At 41.2% G+C, this 25,748-nt stretch overlaps 1 protein-coding gene across 6 annotated transcripts in view; it reads left to right on the forward strand.

The window, feature by feature from the left end:
• The first annotated feature begins 993 nt into the window (after nt 1-993).
• DGKD (diacylglycerol kinase delta) overlaps nt 994-25,748 on the forward strand; it is a 41,427-nt gene continuing 16,672 nt past the window's right edge. For 3 of the 6 annotated variants that reach the window (XM_026855575.1, XM_026855576.1, XM_026855581.1), the window contains exons 1-11: nt 994-1,127; nt 1,815-1,895; nt 16,744-16,848; nt 17,682-17,814; nt 18,689-18,795; nt 19,349-19,474; nt 20,576-20,678; nt 21,201-21,363; nt 23,428-23,536; nt 24,309-24,448; nt 25,183-25,267. In XM_026855575.1, the coding sequence (XP_026711376.1) occupies nt 1,035-1,127; nt 1,815-1,895; nt 16,744-16,848; nt 17,682-17,814; nt 18,689-18,795; nt 19,349-19,474; nt 20,576-20,678; nt 21,201-21,363; nt 23,428-23,536; nt 24,309-24,448; nt 25,183-25,267 (1,245 nt within the window). In that variant the 5' untranslated portion in view covers nt 994-1,034. Of the gene's footprint in view, nt 1,128-1,814; nt 1,896-6,259; nt 6,449-6,507; nt 6,874-6,897; nt 7,055-16,743; nt 16,849-17,681; nt 17,815-18,688; nt 18,796-19,348; nt 19,475-20,575; nt 20,679-21,200; nt 21,364-23,427; nt 23,537-24,308; nt 24,449-25,182; nt 25,268-25,748 lie in introns of those variants that run through there. The other 3 variants (XM_026855580.1, XM_026855579.1, XM_026855577.1) reach the window with 3 other exon arrangements.

Here is a 25,748-nt window from a genome sequence, read left to right on the forward strand (position 1 = left end):
TCACATTGGACGCTCTCAGCAAGAAGTGGGTTCCTGGGGGCTGTTTTCTTGGGGAGAGAAATAGATTTCTCATGGTACTGAAGCATGACATAACACCATTTGCAGTTCCTGGGCAATATCTTCAATCAGTAATTTGGGGATGAACCTTCAGCTCTGACTTTTCTGCCTTTGTCTTCCTAAGCATCAGGTTTTGAGATTATTTTCGTGTAGCTGTTGGTATTCAAAATCTGTCCTCAAAGGAATCAAATGTATTTGACGAAGTAGAATGAAGTGCATGTGGATTAAATACATATCTCTATGTATGTGTAGTATGTGAGTGAGCATATGGGACTGTGTCTGCTGGTATGTCAATCTAGTTATAAAGCAGTTAAAGAAAAAAAAAAAAAAAATAAAAAAAAAAAAAAAAAAAAAAGGCAGTGTGCGTAGACAGTTTTGGCACTCTAGCCCTGGGAAATGGCAGCCAGCCAAAGTACTGAGGCAGGGCCAAGACTATCTGAAGAATACCAAATGCTGAAGTTGGATGTAGCTCCTTCTTCACTCTAGTTTCATTCTTCACCGTGTGGGCCTACAGCTTGCCAGGTAGATGCTGATAATGTCACAGGGCAGAACTGGAGACAGGGACAGATAGTGTGTATGCACTTGTAATCAAATGCCAATGAAATGAAGGGCACAATTACCCATGGCTGAAATCTGACCTCAGTGAGTTTAACTGTTACGCTCCCCTAGTCATTGTTAGACTTCAAAATGCTCATTCAGTCAGAATTTTTTTTGTTTTTTTGTTTTTTTATTGTGATAGCACCACAGACAAGGATAAAACCGCACCCCCTTGTGATGGTTTAATCTTGTTAAGTTTGCGTGCTTCTGTTGAATGAATTTGTTGAGCACTTCCAGCAGAGGGCACTAAGATTATTGATCTCAAACCCAGTCTTTTTGGTACGGGTACATTTTGGGAGAGCATAGAAAATGCCTGTAAGTAGAATGTATGCTTCATCCCTCTCCCCTCCTTATTTTTGTAGACTATCATAAAAGAGGGGATGCTGATGAAACAGACCAGCTCCTTCCAGCGCTGGAAGAGACGATATTTTAAGCTGCGAGGACGAACGCTCTACTATGCAAAAACTGCTAAGGTAAGGTCTTGACAATACAGAGGAGTCCAAGGGAAGAAAGTCAGTGGTGGAGCTTTGGAGGCAGATGGGTGTCTGTGAGAAAGCAGCCCTCAGTAGAGAAAAGAACCTGTGCTCTGTAAGCACTTGTCTTCAGGTTTTGTAGCTACTAGAAGATCCCACCCAGTGTGTTGCCTCACACTTGGAAATTCTTGCTTTTAAGTAATGCATGATGTGGACCTGTGATTTTTTTTTTTCCCCTTTGGAGCATTTTAGTAGGGAATAGGGTCTGAATCAATAGAAGCTGAAAAAAAGGGAGAAAATACGAATGAAAAGAGAAAATGGAGGAGATAAGCAAGTCTAGAATTTATCAAACCAGAGCTGCCATGCATTTGGTTTAGTATGTTGATAGCCAACTAGATATAAATCTGTCTCCTTTCACAAGGACAAAACCTACAACTATTTTTTTTTAAATAATCCCTTAATAAAAATAAAGTCCTTGTGTTCACTGACTGAAGATAGGCAAGTGCGAGCCCCAGCATATGGAACTAGACTTCTGAACCCTTCTTGTTGGTGGTGCTGGTCTTTCTTTCCGATCATAAAAGGCTGTGATGGAGTGTGCTAGGCAGACATACAGGCATGTCCCTTTGGGCTTGCTGCTTGTACCTTGGATTCAGTAATTCATTGGGGTTTTGAATTTTTTCTTTCCAGTCCATTATTTTTGATGAAGTGGATCTGACAGATGCCAGTGTGGCAGAATCCAGCACTAAGAATGTCAACAACAGCTTCACGGTAGGATTTTTTGCATTATTTTCCATTCTTCTTGCATCTTTCCCCCACATCCCTTCTGTTTTGCAGAGTTTAAAAACATCTGAACAATCTTCACAGCCTCTTTCACTGAAACAAAAACATTTTAAAAAGTAAACTTATTTTTCCTTACAACATCATAACTCATCTCCATGCACACGGGAAATACCTTGGGTTATTATGTATAGTGCTAAAACTTTGCATTCAAGGATTTTCTTACATGTAAGCTTAGAGGAGTTTGATAGAATCCATTTACACAGTGGGACAGAAAAATTTGTTCTGCTAAGGGAGTTAGGGGTGATGTTGATGTTTATGCTGGAGATCTTGCTAAAGGAATTTAGTTTTCCCTTCAGGCCTTAAAATATGTAAACTTCTTTCTCTGACTTTATTTGTATGTGGCTGTATGTGTGTTTATATATGCACGCTATATATAGCGGCAAAGCAAAAGAAGGAACAAAAAGATGTCACACAGGAATAACTGTGGAATTGGTTTAGGATACTTGTTACATGTTGAATATGTGCTAAATATTTGCATTCTGGAAACGCAGTGGTGTCACTGCTTCATTTTCTACAGGCTTAGTAACTGGAGAAAAAATTACTACATTTCTGAGGTGCAGGTGTTCCGCGACATCCATTTTGGGGGAAATGCCTGGTATACAGAAAAAAGCCATTAACAGCAGCCATGCAGGGCGAGTGTCGAGCAGCAGTGTGAGCTTAGGAGTTGCCTAACAGCAGTAACCTCCATGCAGCCTCCAGAGGGCTCAAAAGGCAGAAGAGAGGAGAGTGTGGAGAAAGGAGGCAGGGTGAAGGGGGGGAGCAGCCCAGGTGCAGGGAGAAAGCTGATCCAGTAGGATTCCAGTGACCTACAGGTGGTGACCAAGACTGAGCAGTGTGCTTTGCACTGCAGCAGTAGTGACCCACTGCTTTAAAGATCTCTAACAAAGGATGTTTCTGTTACGTAGCTGTAGCTTTTTGCTTTGCGATATCTGTGCCAAGCAGGTATGGCACCCACTCTATGTCCAGATGAAACCCCAGCACTTTCACAAAGTTTGAAACACTTTCTGCATTCATAACTGGGCAAGTAAGGAGGCACATCTGGGTCTGATAGTAAATATCAATATTAGATATCAATGTGTGTGCACAGGGAGAAGGATTCTGCAGTGATTTCGGTAGAGGGTACATTTTCAAGAATGTGAAGTTATTTACCTGTTAATAAAGCATCTTCTGGGGGATACATCTTGCTTCAGTTTTCCCACATGTAAATAGAGTGATTTTTCAGGTAAGCAAATGTACTGTTCCTGTTTTGCTTATTATAGTTGGGAGAGATCTAATCTCTGTCAGGGACACTGTGTGTAGGGACAGGAGAAAATAGTGTGTTTGCTTTCTCAGATTGCCTCATCTGAGTCCAACAGTGAAGGGTTACTTCCATGATTATGGTATCAGGCTCTGCCAGTCCCTGCCTTCCCTAGGGGGTAAAAAGTATAGGATTACTTCAGCACTCCAGTAGCAGATACAGTTTGCGCTCTCTCCAGCTGATGAGTATATCATGGGGCTCAGGTAAACTTCAAGAAGAACATTCTCTTAATGTCTATCTGTTCTTTCTATCATGACTAACAGAGGGGTTTGACTGTGGTTTACCATGAGCTATAAAAATACTTAGAAAATCAGAAGGTTGCCTAGTCTTGCTGCTTTTTGGTCTGCCACATCACTGCTGTCAGCGCTTTGGATTCCTTGCAGTCTTGCAGTTTTCTCTTGGTTTACTTTGAGAGCTCTCTGTTTCCCCCATGCATCTCCCCACCTCAGTTCCTTTCTAAAATTCAGAGTTGATGCATTGTTTTTTTCCTGTTTCAAATCAGTGGGAGACTCACTGTTGAGTTTTTATCTTAAACCAAAAACATCCAACATTTGCTGTTTTACAGCAGAGACAGTTATTCTGGAGTGTTAGATGTTCTGCTTTTCTTTTTGTTTCTGTATTTTCTTCAGTGAAGTCTGGTAGTTTTGGATTTACAAAAGAGTGGTTTCTTTCTGAGGAAACTCATCCTCTGTCCAGGCATTACTGATGCTTAATGTATAGATTCTGCAGGTCTGGTTGCATGAATAACACTCCTAAGGTACTAATAAAGGAGGCAGGAAGCAAAAACTCTAGATAAACCACTTAGGGGGGAGCAATGCAGACCCAAAGCAAAGGGGTAATAGGGGGTGAGCAGTCAGATGAGAAAGCGGTGAAAGGACAGTGAGGAGCATGGGGAGGCAGCACCGTGAGAGAAGAAAACCAGAGCATGGAGCCAACAGAGGTTATGTTGCATAAATAGAGGAATAAGGTTAAAAAATACAGCTGCCAGTAAACTTTTTACATAGGACATAAGCCTGACAGCTAATTTGTTTGCTCTCAGCTGGCAGGAGCACGAGAAAAGTGAGTATTAAGATGCAGACCTCTTCCTCTAAAAAGAAGAGTGTGTAATACAAGTTCCACTGTTGTTTACTTAGCTGATCTTGCATAGATTTCTTCAGTAAGTGTATCCTATTTGCAGTGGGGACAGTTTTCAGGACTGCTATCCAGAGTTAATATATATGTGACTATAGAATGGCCTGGGAGCATGTGACTAGGGGCATCTTTTTGCTTAAGATGTTGCACAGCTCCATCCCCTGAGAGGTCTAAGAAAAAGCATTTTGTTTAGCTCTTGTTCTTTCAGATCAGGCACTGTGGTTGCAGAGTTATTTAGCCCGAGGCCTCTGGGAACAAATCATATAGCAGCCCCATGCCAGCCCTTTCTTCTCTCAGGAGGTCTGTAGGTGTAATATTTGCTGATTCTGTCACATCTCTGCTATTTCTATCCTTTTCTCCAAGATAAATTCTTTTGGGATGTCTGGGATGTGACTCTCTTTCCATGTGTGATCCCTTTGTACCTGGGGTATAGATCTCTCACCAGTGGATTTTCCTAGGGCTGCTGCCTTTCACAAGGCCTTAGAGAGGATCTGCTGTGGTACAAAGTGATAACCATGTTGTCCTGGTACTTCAGAGCCATTTATTTCAAAGAGAGTGGTCAAGTTTTAGCCTGGATTCTTGTCATCAGTGTGTGCCTACCTTTGTATTCCTTATGAAACAGAGATTAGCAGCATTGGAAGGGTGAGGTCAAAGCCTGACCTTGACTTCTGAGCAGAGCTTTCCCAACCATACCCTTAAAAACTCTTGTCATCTCTGAAAAGTAGATGATTTGGGATCACACTGGGCACATTGGGTCTTCTTGGTGAGACTTCACCTGTTCCATGATCAATTTTTTCTTGGACAGTGCAATTTTGCATTAATGCATTAGCCTGCAGTTGTTTTAGGAACATTAAACCAAAATACACAATAAGGATGAGTTCTGTACTTCAAACCCGGAATAGTTTTTTTCTCTAGATCATGCCAGGAAGCCTGGGTTTTGGAGATACTTCTCTCAAAATGACTGCTTTACCTGTTTTGTGGACCTGAACCATCCAGCACACCCATACTCCTCTGTGAAGCCCGTAAGGTTTCGGGAGGCACCAGTCACTCTGTTGTCTGTTGCTCAGGCTGACGCTTTGCCACCACAGCTATCTCCTCAAGAGTCTTTGAAAGGACTTTGGGTCATCTCCTCTAGGTCCATTTTCGTATGTTTGTGTGGTGAACAAATTCTTACTCCTCAAGCTGGTGTGTTGACTGAAGAGCTGCTTTTTTCTAGACAGCACCAACTGAATTATGCTTGCTACCTTCAATACAATTGGCACAGCTGATGAAGTGAGTTCTTTTCAGTCCATTGACCCCTTCCTGCCTTGTACAGGATTTGTATAAAGCTAAAGATGAAAAAAACCTAAAATATGTGTTCTTTAGTACTAATAAAAAACACCTGTCATCAATAGGAGAGGGCCTAGGAAGAACATCAGATCCTTCCATGTACATATTTTGTGTTTCGGTATGATTCTCACACGATGCTTCTGTAAATGTTTTTCATTTATTGCTAGCAAATGGTGATGTGGACTTTCACCCTCATTCACATAACATGTATTACAACATTTCCATCCCATCTTATATAGAGCTTTGAGATCCCATAGGAGAAAGCTCCTCACTGTGGAGAGAGATGCATGTAGTTTGATTTCTTCTTCCCACTTTACTGCAAGTGAAGCTCTGTCAGAGCACACTTGTTGAGCGCAGGAGCCATGCTGTTGACCCCTCCTCCGTAGTTAAAGGCTCTTCACTGGAAGAGGTGGAGCTTGAACTCCTGAGCTCCTGTAAACCCTTTTCTGTTGGGAAGTACCTCTCAGCTCAGCCGCAGACAGGAAACAACATATTATTACAGTCAGCGCCTGCCTCTCCACTTCACTGCCGTCAGAAGGAAACTTATCCCAGCTCCTCCTTAAGCGGACAGCTAATCAGCTTGTGGCAAGTGGAACATAGCTCAGAAAGACTGACCGCAGAGGAGACTAATCCCATTAATCGCACATCAAGCAATCTCTTTAGTTTTTTTCTGAGGGAGTAGGCTGCTCTGGACACTAGTTTAGAGGAAGATTGAACGTGAAAGGTAAGAGCAGGAGTCCACGTTTTTTGGACTGAGCATGGCACCTGTGCCAGCATAACAGATCATCAGGAGTGCAGACTCTTTGGAATAAGTTTGCTACGAACTCTCATTGTCCAGGTGTGGATTTGTGTAGATAAGTTCTCCAGAATTGGGGTAAAGGGAAGTGTGCCTGCGGTGCTGTTGGAAATGCTGCACCCGTCAATTAAGAAATACTGTTTATTAAGTGATGATTCACTGTGACCAGTGTCACAGGAGAGAGGAAGTACTGAGATTAGAGTAATACCTCTCTTTCAGAGCACTCGCATGACTGGAGGCGACAGTGGTTGAGGTAGGTTGAGGAACAGGGAATTGCAGGTGTTCCTGAATGACAGCGTTCTGTCATCTCTGAGGAGTATGGATGTCATTCTCCTGCTGTGCAGAAGCCTGAGGTGTGCTACAATTTTTTGTTATTACAACCTAGTTACTTAGTACTGACTTTATTCATCAGCAAAGATGCCATCTTCTGTCTTGTGAAGTTTGTGTGACTTATCTTCAGGCTGTATATTTTTTGCTGTATTGTCCCGGGGCTTCTTGATGCTGTGGAGAAATAGCATGAATCTTCATTCGGAGGTAATTAATCTTTCCTAAAAACACAGGGCAAAGTGCTTGAACTTCAACAAAAGGTAAAAGTACTGAGGGAGAGTATGTTGTTGATGTCTGCAAATGCATTTCACAATGAAGTGAAAGTGCCTTTGCCTCTTCTGTGATTTTGTGTCAAGTAGATTATTTGTATTAGTGATTTTAAGTGAAAAATTAACCTTTTTAGCAGAGAAGGCAGTGAAGTCTTCACTGAAGAGTTTGGTTTTGAATGAGTGAATAGAGCTGCTGAAGCTACATGTCAGGCAAAAAGTCTGCTGCTCGCATCAAGCGCAGGAGCTGTGTTGCAAGGCACTGTTGATAGAAGAGGAACTCAGATCAGAGCTTATTTGTGCTGATTTGAAATACAAGCTTTGAGAAAGAGCATGTGACTTATTTTTATGAGGAGAAAGAATATAAGAACTTTTGTTACAAGCTGTTTGCAGAAAGTCAGACTTGGACTTCGAGCTTGGGCTGATAAGGATCAGGGAGATCTGCATGGTTTGACACTTGCACGTATTTCCCAAACTGCCTTTTGGAAAAGATGGGCTTGAGCGTATGCTGCAGGGTGTCACTGGGCTTCCTAGCAAGGGAAGGGATCTTCCTCCCCTGCTTCCTCAGCATTGGGGTGAGGGACTCAGAGGGAAGGCATCAGTTCTCAGAAGTGGGCAAAAAAACTTACTCATTTGGGGACATAGTTACACAGAGGAGTCACCAAGTGTCCTGGTTCCTCACCTTGCTTCTTTGTACACAGTGGTGGCTTGCCTTGTTAAGGTTTGGAGAAGGGAAAGATCAGAAGAAAGGAGCCTGTGAAACTTATGCTTCTTCCCTCCTCCTTTTTAAACTCTCATCTCTAAATTAGACAAAATTAGAGTGTACACTGGAAAGTCAGGCTTTGCTGGGGGTTGTCTGTTCCACACCCATGTGTGTACACATTGAGGAATGGTACACTCTCTGCTAGTGCTTTTACTCTGTTTATATTGGCAGCTGTCAGAATTTCCTTTATAAGCAAGTGAAAATATGAGTAGAGTTATGAATTGCCATGTCCAGAATTGTTCTGCTGTTTTCCCCCCCCTCCTTTCATTAAGTGCAGTTAGGTCCCCATTTCCTGTCAGAACCGCTGCAGTTTCAAAATACTTTGCTATTTTAGTAGTTTGTAATCCAGACCTCAGTGAAGTTTTTTCTGCTTGAGAAAAGGCCCATTGGTAAACAAGCCATTCTGAGTCACTGTTAGTCAGTGAAAATAGTAATTTAAAATCCTTTCTTGTCAAGGATTTTTAGGACTCTTAATCCAACCTCCTGCAGGAGCTGGTCATTAGTCTGCTCACAAAAAGAAGGAGAAATCAGCAGAAAAACTATCGAAGAGAGGCTAAACATGGGAGAAGAGTTAGGGAGTGTGGCAAAAGTTGCTGTGGGTGGAGAGATCTGGCCATTGCTACTGTACGTTACAGAATGACCCCAAAATATGCTAGGAGTTTTTGAGAAAGATGAAGCTACTGTAAGAGAAAGGTCAGACTGAGCTTTATGTATTTTACTGTGAGACAGGATAGATAGAGAGCTGGGAAGTGAAGGCGACTGTGAAGAGCTTTTGTTTCCCTAGAGGGAAGTTTACTGCTTTGAAATTAGTGTCTGTTATTGCCCTTGTGCCTGAACACTAGGAGCTTTTGTTTGATAATCTCTTTGCTCTTTGAAACCTTCCTGCTGTGTTGGTGTTTTATCTACCTTCCTGAGCAAGACCGTGGATTCCAGTCTTCTTCCAGGTGAGGGCACAAAGGCAGAACAACCTCTGGTAAACATGAGATCATTTGAGAACAAGATGGGTTTAGTTTTACATGGAAGTTGCTCTAAAAGGAGAAGACTTCTTTTTATGCACATCTTTACTGTGGTCATTTAGTAAGCCTCTGGCAGGAAGACGCTTGCTAATATTATTTGCAGAAATGAGATCTCCCTGCCTGTGGTGCTTGTGATGGTTTCGCTGTGGTGGTGTGTGAAACAGGACTTGTCTTTGCCTGCTGACCCAGTGTAGAAAGTTACTGAGTTCATCAGGCTGTTGAAAGCTGTTCATTTCCTTTTGTGCTAGCTACCAGCCTCTTTTCAACACAGCTGAGGTTAGGGGGCTGTGAGGAGCTGTTACTAACAATAAGCTGTCAGTAACAGGTCATTTTCCTACCGTGGACAAGGTCTTTTATTGCTCAGTCCTGTGATTTATTAGCTGCTAGCCTTGATGTGTATGAGCCCACTGAGACAGCAGCTCTACCACTGGGGCACATTGACCTGCCCCTCTGTTCTTTATAGTTTTGCTTCTGTGTGAGTGAGTAGGAAGATTTCTCGGAAATATCCTTTACCTTCCCAAATGTGCTGCTCTTTCTGAACAGGGTAGTTCTGTTTGGGAACTCTTGTCCTGGCGGACTGCATCCTTTGGAAAACAAATGAAGAAGCAATGTATATGTACATCTGCTGCAGGAGGGCGAGTGGATAACGGAGCTGTGCTAAGATGCTCTGGAACTTGGCACGGTGGCCCTGTTTCCCATTTGGTGCTGCTTTGTCCATGTAGATCTCTAGTGATTAATATGTGCAAATTACCAGGGCTGTCTGCATTTCCTACCTGCTAACAGTGGCAAAGACCTTTTTGCATACTCTAGATTTTGACATCTGTTAAGTGGTGGCAGAAGTCCTAAAATCCTCTCCTTGTCCATGTGACTCTTACCAGTTGCCAAGAACACGAATGTGCTTTGTTTAGCAACAGAGTTTCCAGAAGCATGTAGAAATGTGACCCTGGTATGAGAGATGATAATTTTCCCAGGGAATGCTCAGTCTGGTCTGCTTTCCTGCTGCAGTATCCAGGAAGATAGGGACTGGGAGAAAGCGCAGATGGAGGGTCAGCATGACTTGGACTTGATCTGTGGACACAGCATAGCAGCGGTAAGTGCTAGTGACGTGCTTAGAGGACATGCGCTTGTAATGCGCAACCCCCTGGCAGATGAGGTACATATTGTAAGATGAATGAACCTAATAATGTAAAAATGGTCCTAAAGAGACCACACCACATGCTGTACCTATTTTCCTATGGAAATGAGCTGTCCTGGATTTTACAGAATGAAAATTAAGGTAGAACTACTCTGTGGAAGTTGGAGATAAAATACCCAGTATAGTGCAAACAGAGATTTGAACACTTAGGGCTTTGAAGAAAATTTTGTTCCTGCTATTAAAAATAAAGAAATAAATTTAAAAGGCAGAATTTGGCTCAACTATAAGAACTTAACAACTTGTTTTGTTTGGTGGAAGTGAGAGTTTCCATAGGTGAAAGATGGTCATTTTAGCAGGACGTAAAGATCTTGCATTATAAAAATTAATATAAAACTGGTGTATTTCTACACTGTCATATGAAAAGCTTCTTTTTTCTTTCCCCTTCAGGGTAGCATCCAAGTTTTGAGGAAAGATAATTTGTGCAATTCTAGAGAGCTCTAACTGACCTCTGCAGTGAGTTAATGGGCGTGAATTTGTTGTTAAACCTGGGTGAAAGCTGAATTGCAGTTCAGAAAAGGGATGTTGTCTGTCAAGGCAAGTCTCGGTCCTCCATGAGTCTAAGCACTGATACTCGTATTACTTCTCTCTTCCATATTATAGAGACCTACTAAAATCATGCCAGCTTGCTGTCTAAGGCATTGCTAGCCTGATGTTCAGCTCCAGATTTTTTCAGAAGCTGCGATCAGTGAGACAAGCTTTTCAGTTTTTAAGCGTAAAAGACTGGTTTGAGTCTGAAACTCATACTTCCATTTTCCTTTCTTCTTTCTTTTACACGTTCTTTGGTTTTTTACCTTGTGTATTTGCTGAGGGAGTAGCACTTGCTTCATCTACACTTAGTCCATTTTGCTGTCTGAGTGTTCAGCAATCATGTTTGAAACATACAGTGACTTTATTGGTTTGTGAATCTTGCTGATGAACACAGGCAAGGTGCCAACGTATACCAGCGTTCATTTCACTACCACTGTTGGTGAAACAGGAGCTGAAGTGGATCAAATGGCTGGGTCCTCATTACAATCTCACCCAGTTTTCCTTCCTGAGTTTTTTGGTTCATGGGATACAAGAGTTTACTCCACTGTACAAAAGCAGACGTAGCAATTAGCTACAGGTGGTGAATGTGTTCTGTGTCTTTGCCATATGTGATCAAGCTGAAGTTTTTGCCTGCACCAGCACTGTTCTCACAGCTATTTTATTTTTTTCTAGTTGCAGTTCATAGGTCTTTTGAGCTCCAGAAATTCCTGTTGTCCCTGTAATCAAGTCATCAACTGTTTGGAATAATCCAGGATCTCTTTGGGGGATTTATGGCTCAACACCTTTGAATATAAGACTATATTTGAACAGGATGTGAGTAAAAGGAAGCAGTCAGAATGAGCAGGTGTTCCCATACACCCGCTTTTGGCCACTCTGAGAAATGTATCACATCAGAAAAACTATATTTAGCAAGGTTGTATGTCTCCCCTGCCCCGTCTCCCTCCACAACATTTCTTCAGCCAGCTCTGTGATTGGGCCAATGTGATCTTAACTTGTTTTGCCATCTTTTGTGGTCACTGAGCTCACCAGATCTACTCTGATAACAAACAGTCACAATGTATGTTTGGCCAGACTGCCACTTTTTTGCCGAGAAGTTTCTGGGCAGCCAGAAAATGCTGAAAGAGGAAGTGAGCAGAGATGATAAAGTTGTCTTTGATGGCAGCAAGACCGGAGAATGAAGTTTATGCTCTGGCTGTTGGGTGGAGGAAGGTTGCTCAAGTACAGCAAAACACCAAAGAGTGCAGTATAACAGATTTCTATTTAAAATTTGGTCTAATATAAGGAGTCTTTTTTGGACTGCCTTTCTAATCCAATTATTCACAGCTGTTCATTGGGGAAGGACATCCAGGGACATCCAGTCCATTTTTAGAATGTGGAATGAGAAATTTTCTTTGGTTGGCTCTGTTGTTTGCCAGCTGGCCTGATCTGAAATGTCAGTTAGCTGGTGTTAGTTTTGGACAGGGGGAGTGGGGGTTAACAGCTGGTAAGAGGGCATGTGCTGTATGAGGAAGAGACACAGGAGATAAAGCTAAATTTTGGAGAAGTGTCACGGGACCATCAGTTGTCCCACTTTGTCCTCAGCACAAGACAACCAATGGAGGAATGGCTTTTTTCAGATTTAGATTTTTTTTATTTTAGCTTTAGAGCAAGCAAGCTTGAAAACGGAGAGTTTCGCTAATGGGCTTGAGGTGGTTTATCTGCATAGAGGGCACACAACTGTCTGCAAAGGAGTGAACTGGTGGGTAGTTGATTGTCACCATGATTCCTGCAAAAGATATTTCTGGGGTTTCATACACAGTGAGGAGTTTGTAAATTAAGCTGTGTCCTGATCTGAAATGTTTTTAAGCCTTCCTGCCATTCCCATCCATCCTTAACAGCTCTTCAGGATTAATTAGAGGGATTGGCAGCTTTTTTTTTTTTTTTTCCCCATGACTGTTGTTGAGCTCTTTTGCTTGTCAGCATTAGATCTCAATAAAGTTACCATGTGGTGAGCTCTGGGCATATGGATCTCTGAACATCTAGTTCCTACTAAGGAGTGAAATCTGAAGAACCATGCCCAAAAGTTCAATAGCATTTAGGATCAAAAAAGTGTGTTAGTTTTTTATATTCCCTTTTTAGGAAGAGCAAGCACTTTTAATGTAATTGCTCATATCTAGATAAAATTCTGAGCTGTTTCAGGACAGGAACACTGAGAGTTCTGCCAATCCCCAAACAGGCCAAAAATGTATGAGACTATAAATAAATCTTTAAAACTTTTTATTGTGTTTTTTATAACTCCTTGCAAGGCAGCTCCCATCCTAACTCAAAAGCAATCAGATCGTTGTTTTTGTGCTCTCGTTTATATGAGAACAAGAGGTCAGTGGATGACATTACTGCTTTGTAAATTTAGAACAAATAAAAGGAAATGCTACTTCACCTAGTGCGTTGTTATCCTGTGGAATATACTGTTCCAGGATGTTAGTCAAAAGCTGTAACCGGAACATAAAAAATAGCTGGACTGTGCTCATTTCTAGCCATGTTTGCCAACAAGGATAACCAAGCCTTGTGTTCCAGAGCATCGGCTCATCGCGGCTGTAGCTGAGAGCAAACACTCTTCACTCCCTAGCTGGGAAAGGACAGCTTTTCAGGGGGAAGATGGCCATGGCTTCTTTTGAAGATGACAAGAATTTTTCTTTTTTTGGTGTGAGACATTAGACAGACCATCAGCCTTGTCTAGACAGTGCAGTTTGTGTAATAGCCTTTTTCCCTCTGTTAGTATCCTTCAGCAGGTATCTGTCCGGACCTGAAATTACTGGCTCAAGTAGAAGGAGATAAAAGTGGTAGGATGTGTGGTTTTCTTGCCCTGTGAGCGAGAGCAGGTTTCTGTTAATCTCAGTTCTGCCCTTATTCAGGCCCAGTGTAGTGGCATGCCTGTTGCACATCAGCCTGCGCAGGTAAGAGCCCAGCAGCTGCCTGCAGTGCAGGGAGCGCCCCAGCTGGGGCTCTTGTGAGCGTGAGGCTGTAGGAAAGCACAAACTGTTGAACCACTATGAGAAGGAAGTGTCCCTATTAACATGTTTCTGGATTCCTAATTATCCTCATTAAAGTGTTTAACTGTAACATTGCTGCATGTTAATCAGAAAAACAGATTTGTATGGTTTCTTAATTTCTTCAAAGAATTGTTATAGCAGTTATGTTAAAACCTTATCTGTCTGTCACAGGGACACCTGAATTGTCCCACTTCATCCTCCTTAGGTTTGAGATTTTATTATTTCCCATCCCTGATGATACAGTGAATCTCAATGCAAACGTTGCTTTAGAACTTAATAGTGGAGAATACTATTTATACAAAGGTACATTTTATTTGCAGTTTTGTAGTTATACAATACATGCTTTATTTTAATTCTGTGACTCTTTGGATGATTCAGGTATGAAAATCTTCTTGATCTCTAAACTTTAACTTTGTTCTTTGAACAGAGGATTGTCCAACACTGAATGTGAGGATTTTTAAGATGATGCCGTAGGTGATTTAAGAAGGAATTAGTGATTTTTTTTATATTGGACAGTCTCTCCAGTGATCTAGGAAATCAGTAGCCTCAGAAATTCTTACCAAAAGCGTATCTGCATTTCTGTATTTTATTCCAATATTTTAGATTTCATGTCTCCAAAGGTGGTTTAAAAATGATATTATGTACTTTGCATTTGCCTTTTTTTTTTTTTTTTTTTTTTTTTGAAATTGGACCACGATGATAAAAAATTAATTTTATGAACTCTTTTAAATTATTTTTCCCCACTGCCCAAGTGTGCCAGTGGCTTTTTGAAAAAAAATGATGGTTCCTTAAAAAACTGGCTGGTTTTAAAGCAGTGAAAGGTCCTTGCATGCTTCATCCTAGGATGTTTGACTTTACCTAGAGTACTGTTGTACATATGAAATTGTAGATGTTCTTGGCTTTTCCACCAGAAAAAAGTGCTGTCTGAACAAATTATTTCAACTTGGTTTTATGTTCAGGTAAAAAGCTGCTTCCTCTTAGCAAGACTTCAGAGGTGCTGCTTGTTCTTCTCTAACTTCACACTGATTTTTGCAGTAGTGTTTCATGCTCTGTAAAAGATTTCTCTAGGGTAGCCATTCTTACATAGCAGAGTTTTTGATGGAAATCCAATTAACCACCCACTTTTCCACTTTCCAAAGGAAAGATGCCTGTGATTACCTTCTTTGGGAATAAATTTTATCAGAGGTGGAATTGTTTAAAGGAAAAGTCAGGGAAGAGGGAAGGAGTTCTTCAAAGTTTAGTTTTTAGAGAATTGTAAAATATTTATCTCTGTTTTCTTACAATTGATTCAGATCAGGTCATTTTGTCCAAGATAGAATGCTCCAAGCCAAAACTGTGTTTCTAATATGAGTGGCCAGTCCTTGCTTTAAAAAGGTATTTAGCTCCATTCATTGCCTACTTATTGTGTCTCTAGCACCCTTATCTAGGTATTGGTAATGCCTCTGGGTAAAGTTGGTGTTATTGCAGGTGAATGCTACAGTCTTTCCTATGAAAAGAAATATATTTTGGAAATTGAAGAGCTTGAAATAAAGCAGAATTTTACATGTGTATCTTTTTTATTGACAGTACATACAACATTTCTTAGTGGATGCTCTGAGGCACTTCAATATCAACTAAAAGTCTGATGTTCAGCTTCAGAGGTTTTTATTTTTAATCTGGTTTATGAATGATAATGAGAGAAGTGAGAAATAGACTGGAAAATGGTAATTAACAGGGGTCATGTATTGGGGTAATGTGTGGGGGTGTTTTAGTGTTCATTAACAAAAATTGGGTTGCATGCTTGCAAGAGCCACATGAGCCTCAACAACCTGACACAATCCTAGTTTGTTTTAATCCATTATTTCAGATGTTAGGGTACAATTTGCTGAAAAAGCAGATGATGTAGACAATCTTTTTCATGTACAAAATGTAGAGGGGCACAGGAGAGTCTGTACTGCTGGAATTTTTTCGAGTTGACCTGAAGGGGAGCCTTTTGATTTTTTTTTTTTTAAATGTTTTTCAACCTTAACACAGCTTTTCTTAAATCCAGATATTGCAAACACTTCAGTGCTCATCTAATTTAAGAAGTCAGTTTGATGGAAATCAGTACAGAGGTGTGCACAAAGAGAAAGTGTTAGTAAAATGACTGCAGTGTGGGGAGGAAAAACTTTTGTCTTAGGAGGAATAAAAGTTGATTTATAGTCCAGTCTGGACCCCAGCTGAAAGGGCAGCCCTATGGACAGCAGATCTGGTCCTCTTGAAGATCTAGGAGCTTTCATTTCTCTCTGCTGCCGCCATCTGACAAGAGGAGAGAGCGTTGGTAGTAGGCTACAACAAGGGAGCTTCGGCCACCCTGCGTGTCTTCTACTGGTTTGTTAACACTGAACTGTTCATTTAACGCAGGACACCTAATGCATGGGAATTAGCCCAGCGTAGAAACACAGAGTACAGTATTTTTAGAGGAAGGCAAACTCACCACAACCTCAAGCTGCTAGTGGAACGTTGGTGGAATATCTTTTATGTAATAAACATAGAACAAGCTCTCAGGAGACATGAGGGTTCAGAATGCAGTGATTTCTCTTCTAGATTCCTTATTTGATTTCTCTCCTAAATTGCTTATTTTGTTTGATTTCTCCCCTCCTCCCTCCCCACTTGTCATGACTCTAAAGAGATTTTTAGCATGATGTCACAGAGTACATTATCTAATTCATTAATTGCAAGAAACTGGTACATTACACTGTTAATAAAATGTTTTAATGTTGTTGCCAATTTAAAAAGTCATTAAGTGCTTAAAAAATACTTACGCAAGGTCTGCACATGTAATGTATCAATTCCTATTGCTCTGTGCTTGATTTGTGTTGTGCTGTTATTTGGGTATGAGAGATTTCTTTACTCAGTTCAGTACCGGAAGTGACAGCTAATATCTGTGGTTCTGCACCTTTGTGAAGGTATGTTACAGTAGAAGAGAAACATGTTTGAAAAGTGCAAATAACTTATGTTGTGCAGCTCACTGCCTCTGAAAATAACTTCAGTAGACTACGCTAGTGATAACGTGTTCTCTTGCTGTCTCTCACTGACATGCCCAAAATACACACTATTAATTCTCTCACACATCTTCAGATTATCACTCCATGTCGGAAGCTCATCCTTTGTGCTGATAACAGAAAAGAGATGGAAGATTGGATCGCAGCACTGAAGACTGTACAAAACCGTGAACATTTTGAGGTAATAGAATAATGTGTTCCTTTGCGCTCTGTACCTCATCTCCTAAATAACAGCTTGTTTTGAGATTGGAGTCAGCTTCCAGTGAAGTTAATAGAATTCATTTTTCTTGACTACAAGGGGTATAGTGTCAGGCCTTCTGTAAGGCCCAAATACACTGAAGTGATTCTACAAAGAATGCTTGTGGCTTTGTATGCTCTCCCTTGGCAACTTTGAGAACACTTTCCAGAGTATGGATAGGTTAGGAGACACAGTTCTACTCCCATTGTAATTTCTCTCTTCAGTTATCCTCCCTGTCCTAATTCACATCTTGCCTGTTTGGTGTTTTGCCTTCTTCAATGCATCTGTTCGCTTTCTTTGCTTTCTGGGACCAGCACTGCCACCAAAAGAAGCTGTCTTGTGTTTTCCTCAGTCTGATGTTTTGTCTCCCTGTTGTCTCCTCTGTTATGCTGGCACAAGCATTCCTCTGCTATGCAATAAAGCAGCTTGGGGAACTGATCTTGCTTGAAAACTTAATCCAGGGGAAAGGGAAGGGAAGGATCAACTCTCCGGCAGATAAATTCTCCAGTTCATTTCCCTGCACATGCTTGTAGTGAGACAAGGATGAGAGGTAGGACAGGAGCAGGAATGAAGGTGTGCCACCCTCTTCAGGTAGTCTCTTCTGGCTCAAAAACCTTCTTGAGTTACAGCTAGCATATATAAGCTGCATGTGGCCTCCTCTTCCCTAGTAAAAGTGTTCTGTTTCTGCCTTTCCCGACTGCTATGTGCAGGTCTTTTAAGGAAAAAAGTCTTGTGGCTCTACTGTAGACTTTGCTGTAACACATTTCTTCTATTAGTCTACCCAGTACAGCATGGACCATTTCTCAGGGATGCATAACTGGTACGCCTGCTCACATGCTCGGCCAACCTACTGCAACGTGTGTCGGGAGGCATTATCTGGAGTCACATCACATGGGCTCTCATGTGAAGGTAAGCCTGCTCTCGTCTCCTGTTTTGGGAGTGCTGTCTTTATACTCAATGCCATATTCCAGAGATAACTTTAGAGGCATGTTGTTAACAGTCTGAAAAAAGATGTAGAAAAATGTTGCATGATAAGCTTGAGAGCGCTACAGGCTCTGAATGAGACTAGAGGTCTTCGCTGGACATGATGCCGAAACCCTTTGCTGTTGAATCCCTTTGGCTTCACAGAGAATTTTCCTGCAGAAGTCAAGATTAGGATCTTGGCATTCTGTAAAATGATAACAGATGTAATGCTGTTCTCATGCTGGTTTTACTGTTGGACCGGATAGTAATGTAGCTGATTATTTTTTTCCCATATACCCAAATACTGCCATCCCTTATTAAAATCATGCCACTGAAGTGAACAGGTATGTACTTCTGAGGTGTCAGATAAAATATGCATAAGAATACTTCTGTTCATAAGAATAATCTAATTTGTAAGAAGATCCTTGCTGAGTGAATGCCAGGAGGTTATTCTCTTTCAGCTTTGGCATAGCGGACATGCCTGGCTGTGCACAGCTCATACTTCTAGTGTGAATGAGGTTACACCCACACTGTGTAATAGGATGCAGGAGTGTATGACTACGTAAATCATGTCAAATTTAACAAGGTGATAACTAAGCTTTGTACAAGCAACTGGCAAAACTGACAAGACAAGAATTAATAGCTAGCTCATCTTACTCAGTGCACTTAGAGCTGATAGTTTTGGCAGTGCTAACAAGGGTAGTGTGTGCCATGCTTTCTTTTGGAGCCAAATATGGTCACTTGGGAAAGCTTTTTTTGCATAGTCTGCCACATTACATGTTCTGCGGCAGGATTAATATATTCTTCTCTTCCTCTCTAGTGTGCAAGTTTAAAGCCCACAAGCGGTGTGCTGTGCGGGCAACCAATAATTGCAAGTGGACAACTCTGGCCTCTATCGGGAAGGATATCATTGAGGATGAAGATGGGGTAAGTGTTAGTCTTAACTATTCTAGCCTTATCTTGATGTGGAAGCACTGTCATTTGCTCTACAGCTTTCTTCACTGTACAAATAGCAGATTCTGCTTTTATGTGTTAGCGATTTGGGAAAGGCCATTACTGTCAGAGCATGAGATTCGGCGTGAAAAGTCCAGTTAAGGAGTCCTCGCTACCCTGCTTGGAGGAGAATCCTGTTATGGACCGGGGCAGTTGAGGTTAAATAATTGGAGGCATGGGGAACCTGATCTGCATTTTGGCAAAAGAAGGGTGAATGGTTGGAACAGTACCCTAGCATACAGGATGTCTCATGCAAGTCAGTGTTTCCTGGGTAGCCTGGGATGAATCACCTGATCTCTTTATGCTTGAGTGTGATGTGAAATGCCAAAAGAGGTCCTCAGGTTTTCTAGAAATTTTCTTTGCTGTCCTTAAACAGTGCATGAAAAGACTTGCCTCTCTGTATGTCTCCATACCAGAGCGCATCCTGTGCCCTTGAGTTGCACTCTGGAAAGTCCATATTGCTTCTCTCCCTCCATACCATTTGCAGATCTCAATGCCACATCAGTGGTTGGAAGGAAACCTGCCCGTGAGTGCCAAATGCACTGTGTGTGATAAAACCTGTGGCAGTGTTCTGCGTTTGCAAGACTGGCGCTGCCTTTGGTGCAAAGCCATGGTGAGTTGAATAAACGTGATCATTTCAGTAAAAGGATAGTCTGTGATCAGCTTTGTGATACGTTTTAATGATGTTTACTTAAAAAGAAATCTTTAACTGTGCTATCAGTATTTGCCATGAAGGACTTTATTGTTCTTTCTGCACATGATAAACAGCCTGCAAGAGATAGAAATGTAAATTTGTGGTGAAAAGTATCACTGTGATGCATAAAAGTAAGACCTGAATTAAGTATCTGCCTTTTCTGCAAGCTCATTTTCTTTTGATAGTGAGCTTTCATAGAAGAATCTAATTACACTAGATATGAATCAATGCCTCAGGCATGGGAGATGTTGGATTTTAAGGTGCTGTTATTTGTCATTTCCACAAGTTGAAAAGCAACAACAAAAAAGAATGATAAAGAATACAAAGCTATTTTAATAATAGCAGTTTCCCTTCCCTTTGCAATAGATTTCTCTTGACTAACCACTGCAGTGATACAAATCTTGTTATGTTTCCAGTTGTCTATAATATTAGTAATGGAAGTATCACAAAATACATGTTTACAGTGAGGGGGTTGGAGGCTCAAACCCCAAGCAAACCCTCTATCTTGCAGTCTTCATGTACCAGAAACGACTGAAGTGCCCTATTCTATTTTGTATTCCCTTTTTTGGGTGGCTTTATTAGTCCCTTCTTCTCTTACCTCTTATGTCCCTCATGTCTTCCTGCTTTGTTTTTTGCTTTCTTGTTTTCTTTAATTCCCAGCTTTTTCTTTTGTTGCTACTTTTGATCTCTCAACTGAGGCTAGGATTTTGAAAGCAGAATGCCTGATGGCTCTTAAAGCTACAGAATCTGTTATCTGGTCCTTTCAGCACTTGTAATGCTAATCTCATAAATTCAAATGGCAGGAAAAGTACATACTAATGGAAAGAGGAGAATTAGTAGAAGACTTTGATTAGATCATTCTTAAAATAACTTTGCTGATTGACATATCCTTCAACTCGCCCCCTCTTCCTTTCTTAGTCTTCCTTTACAGCCTGGGTGGCTTTATGAGTTATACCATAGTGTCCAAAAAGGTCTGATTTTTTTTTTTTTTTTTTTTTTTTTTTGTGTGTGTGTTTTCAGGTACACACAGCATGTAAAGAGTTGTTGCCAAACAAGTGTCCTCTCGGGCTGTGCAAAGTATCTGTCATTCCTCCTACTGCTCTTAACAGCATTGATTCAGATGGTAAGTATTGCTAGCAAGTAGTGCCGCCTTTTTCTTCCTCTCTGTCACAGTCCCTTCAGCTAACATTATTAATGCCAGGCTCTGTCAGCTGAAAATTCTACTTTTGGTGTTGCTGAAATTCCAAACTGGAAGACACTGCTGAAGTATGGCAGTGAACTGTTTGCTTTGCTTTTGCATTCAGTTTATTACCCTGTAACGTCAGTATTTGCTGAGTTGCAGCTGTTAAAATTTATTGAGAACAACTATATTGCAGAAGCAGTTTGGGAAAGTTGGGCAAGCTGAAGATTTTGGCATACTGCTAGGAGATAAGTGTGACATTTGGCAGCATGAGGTGTGGTTCGTGCTGGATTCAGGGCTGTGCACATTTGGCGTTTACCCAGTGAGTGCCATAAGCACAAGGAAAGTATTAGCTCTTCATAGCTCTCCTGGGTTGTGGGGTGTTGGTTTTTTCTCACCCCATCTCCATGGGCAGCTTCACATTTCTTGGCTTTTCCTCCCTCTCCCTTCCCTTTTTGCCAACAGGTTTTTGGAAAGCTACTTGTCCCCCTTCTTGCACAAGCCCTTTGTTGGTCTTTGTCAACTCAAAAAGTGGAGACAACCAAGGTGTAAAATTTCTACGAAGATTCAAACAGCTACTGAATCCAGCCCAGGTCTTTGACCTCATGAATGGAGGACCTCACCTTGGGTAAGCAGATGTTCTGTGGAAGCACACATTCCTTGTAAATACCAGAAAAGTATGAGTGATTGATTTGATTATAAGCTCATCCTCAAATATAACAAGGAACCTATTCCTCAGAGAAAACCGAACACATATGAAGTTTGAAGGGGTTTTCCCCTCTCTGTGTTTAGTGTTATTGATTAGCTAAAGCCAAAAATATTGTTGAACAAGGTTATTATTTCCATTCATCAGTAACAGCAGGACAGCTTGAAGGGGTTTGGGGGATTTCCAAAAACACTCCCCTGGAAGAAGACCAAGCATGGAAAGTTTGAATCCAGAAGAAAACTTGTCAGCAAACAGACTTGTAACAGGCATCTTGGTGTACTGTTAATGGGAGTTAATGTCAGTTATCGGGTGAACAGAAAATGTCACAAGTAGCAAGTGAATATTATCAAAATGAGATTTATCCAGAAATAGCTTACCTGCGAAGTATGTGAAACTTCCATCCCTTAGAGATTTTGTGGTGATATTGGGAAAACATCTCTTATGAGTGTTTTTAGTAAAGTTGGTTCTACCCCATGATCTAATAGATGACATTTCAGGCTTGTTTACCAGATTACACTAGAATATCTATGTATAAAAAAAAGTGTGCACAAAATTCCTTTTGTGTATTTCTGCAACTCTGCTTAAAAAAAAAAAAAGCGCTTGATCTCTAGTTTGCCCCCTTCCAAATGTTTCTCTGTTGCATTATAACTTTTGTCAGGAATGGGCACTTCTTGTAATAAGAGCCAATACAAAGTGAATTTCCTTTTTATTTTTCTAAATGTGACTCAGAGTTGATGACTAAGACCTGTGGATGCAGGGTGCTTTATCTGGGAGTGTCCACTCCGGGATGAGTGACCATTAGTTCTGCTCTCCTGAGAACAATTGTGGTTTCTTGCCACAGTGCATTGCAAAACACAGGCCTTTAAAACTACATCATGCTGTCCAGGGGACGCGTTTGAGTGATAAATAATTTACAGAAAACTTCTAAAATTAAATATTTTTCGTCTTCCTCTCCCCAGTTGGACTGACTGCAGAGAGGAATTTTGCTTTTAAGCAAGAGAGAAGGGAAGCAAGGGAATCAATTATTTTCTCAACCTGTGGTGCATGCTTTTAAAACAGCTGCTCTTGTACGCTTTCTTAAAAAGAAAATGATGGTACCGGGTAACGGCTGCTCCTTAATAATTTAAATACTCTCAGCTGGTGTCAGTCAAACTGTACTGCAAGATGCTGTCATTTCTGATAACCATTTTTTATGTGTCAACCATGCTTGAAGAAATACGATTTTCATGTACTGTAGCAAATCCTGCCTAGGTAATAATAAAATAAAAAAAAATGTGTACAAAGCCAAAATAAAAGCAGGCAGTAGTTCTGGAAGATGTTCAGTAAGGCGCATGGTTTCAAACAGTTTAAGGTAAGGTGGTTTTTAATATTCTGGGAAGTGTGAATAGAGAAATTCACACTTGTCTTGCTAATGAATTGTTTGCCTGCCTGCAGGACAGAGAAGGCGCCAGAGCATTGATTTATGTTGCTATCCCAGAAGAAGGACTAAAGCTTGTGAGGCTTTATATCCTCTTACAGTTATCTGCTTTCTGAATGAATGCATAAAGTTCCCACTCTTCAAGCTTTGTTTTAATTGGTGTGGCCTTGCAAAGGCAGTGACATCAGAGCACTCCAAGCAGTGACAAATAACTAGTGTTAGGTTGAACACAGCGAATCTGTAGAAAGGAATTATCTAAATGGATAATGAGCTATCACATGCTTGTTTCCTCCTCTGTACAGGCAAAATTGCCCTGCTTTAGTAGAGGAGTATGTCTGGGACATATTTCTATAGTGAATAGCCATTGTAAATTGCTTAGCTGTATTTATAATTATTTATAATCATTTTAATTCATCTGTAATCTGACAGTGGCCTGTATTCACTGTGAAATCAGAGCCTACTTTAAGCAAGTCTGCCATGTTTATTACCTAGGTTGGAACTGTTTATCATTTCTTTCTGTAACAGCTGATTGTTCTTCCCTCTTGCTTTTTTCTTTTCCTTCTCCATAGTTTACGCTTATTCCAGAAATTTGACACTTTCCGGATTCTAGTTTGTGGTGGGGACGGAAGTGTTGGCTGGGTTCTCTCCGAAATTGATAGCCTCAATCTTCACAAGCAGGTACCTACCCAAAGAGCTTGGCTGGATGAAAGAATGAAGTCATAACAGCATGGGTCAAAGAGCACTTTCTCTATCATACAGATGTAGTTTGTCCCAGGACTGAAGCTGCTGAAAGCTTACCAGAGCAGTGTTCTTGCAGTAGCTGTCTGCAAGAAGCAGTACTGGACTAATTCATTTTTCCTATCTCCAGTGCTCCTCCACAACTCCCTCTTACAAGATCCAGCTTTTGGAGTAGCTCTGACTTACTCCTGCTCCATTGCCAGCAGAGAATTACACTCAGAAAGGGCTGCAGCTAGAAAACTGGGTGTTCCACAAGGGTTATGCTCCTCATCTATTCCCTTTAATTATCGTGGTGTAGTTTCTGAGTCTTGGGATAGACAGAAACTTCATTGGAGTAGAGGTATACAATGTTTCATTAGTTTCCATTTTTTCTTGGAGATGTCTCTGCTAATTGAACAGAAGCAGCAATAGCACCACCTGATGGGTAAAGAAATACTCTTCTCTAGAAGGGGTCACTTGTAGCAAGGTGCTTCTCGAGATGGTAGCTGTAATAGGCTCCTCTCTCAGTTAACAACTTAAGTAGAGGAAATTTTTCCTTACTTGCACGCTCTTCTGGCTGTTTTCCCCATCCAATTACTTTCTCCTTACCCTGGGACTAGCTGTTTCTCAATGACTGGTCTGTGTTAAGGAATCAGTCATGTTGCTTGGAGCTCTTTGTGGCTTGTGTTTTCCCCTTTGAATATCAGGTTTGGTTTTCTTTTCTCTAATGCAGTGCCAGCTGGGAGTGCTGCCCTTGGGAACAGGGAATGACCTGGCCCGTGTGTTAGGCTGGGGGTCTGCTTGTGATGATGATACCCAGCTCCCACAGATCCTGGAGAAGCTGGAGAGGGCCAGTACCAAAATGCTGGACAGGTGAGTAACAATCACTAACATCCTGCCCTGCTCCAGAGTTGTGTGAAAATACCCTTCTAGGAGGGTGTGTTCTTGATTCTGCCCAGCTGCTGGACTTCTTACTAATGCTAGTTAATGTTTTTTCTTTGATAATCCTCTGTCACCCTTCAGCAACAAATGGCATTCTTGCTTTCTCTGTCACTGCTGCAGAATAGTAACAAGTGAAATTGTCTAATGTCCAGTGTCCTCTCCTGATCCAGACAGAGTTCTTGTCAATTCATTTTGTCAGCCTCACAGTCATGATTTATCTTTTTAAGCTACTATTTTTCTTGGTAAATTTGAACCAATTAATCCTGTTTGGCTTAGAAGTGAAAGCTGAATGCAGAAATGAACATCTTTACTCCTAGTATTTATATTGCCTATATATCTTTGTACATTTGAAAATGCTTCTTGAGTTGCACTTTGGCATCTGTTACATTGAACCAAGTAATGCCCATAGAATTTCTGTGAGAGAGGGAAGAAGTACAGAGAAGTTCCTTGTGCTGTAGGACACTTGTTCAGAGTGTCATCCTTCCCTCTTCCCCCAGTTCAGCCCCTCTGCAGTTCTGTTGCAACTCTGTGGCTTCCTTACATCAGTCGTGCCCCTACCAAAATGCAGTTTGTTCTGCTTTGAGGTTCTAACCTGTTAAGTCCTTTGGATAAAGGAGGAAATCATCTGCCTTGTAGTGACAAGTATGATGCCTCCTTTTCAACAGGTGGAGCATCATGGTGTATGAAACCAAACTCCCTCGTCAGGCCTCCACTTCCACAGTCACTGAAGATTTCAGTGAGGATTCTGAGGTACCTCTCGAGATGCAGAGGGCAGGGGACTGGGAGCAGCAGCCTCAGAATGGACAAAGATAGGAGGCAGTGGTTGAACTCAAATGGTGCAGGCCTGAGCCATGACTTGGGTGTAGCAGGAGCTACAAAGAACTGGGGGCTTAAATCACTTAAGTATTATTGAGAAGGATGGAGGTTGGGCTACCAAAGTCAACAACCCTAATGAGGGATGAGAAGAGGAGGCTTTGGAACAGGACAGAGAGGAAATGATTGACTTTAATTTGCTGTTATGACATCAAGTTGTTGAAGTTGTGGAAAGCTGCTTAGAAGTTATAAAAGAACAGTTTTTAGTTCCACAGTTGATCAGAGACTCTAAGAACTGTACTGCTGATTTCTAGGTTCAGAATTAGTTTCTTCATCAGATTCAGGTCTTCAGTGAGTAACTGAGCCATGGACCACAGAACTTTTCTTGGGAAAAAAAAGAGCCTGTAGAATGAAAGGC

The sequence above is a fragment of the Athene cunicularia genome, assembly GCF_003259725.1.
Source record: "Athene cunicularia isolate RWA chromosome 9 unlocalized genomic scaffold, athCun1 chr9_part2, whole genome shotgun sequence".
NCBI classification, from domain to species: domain Eukaryota; kingdom Metazoa; phylum Chordata; class Aves; order Strigiformes; family Strigidae; genus Athene; species Athene cunicularia.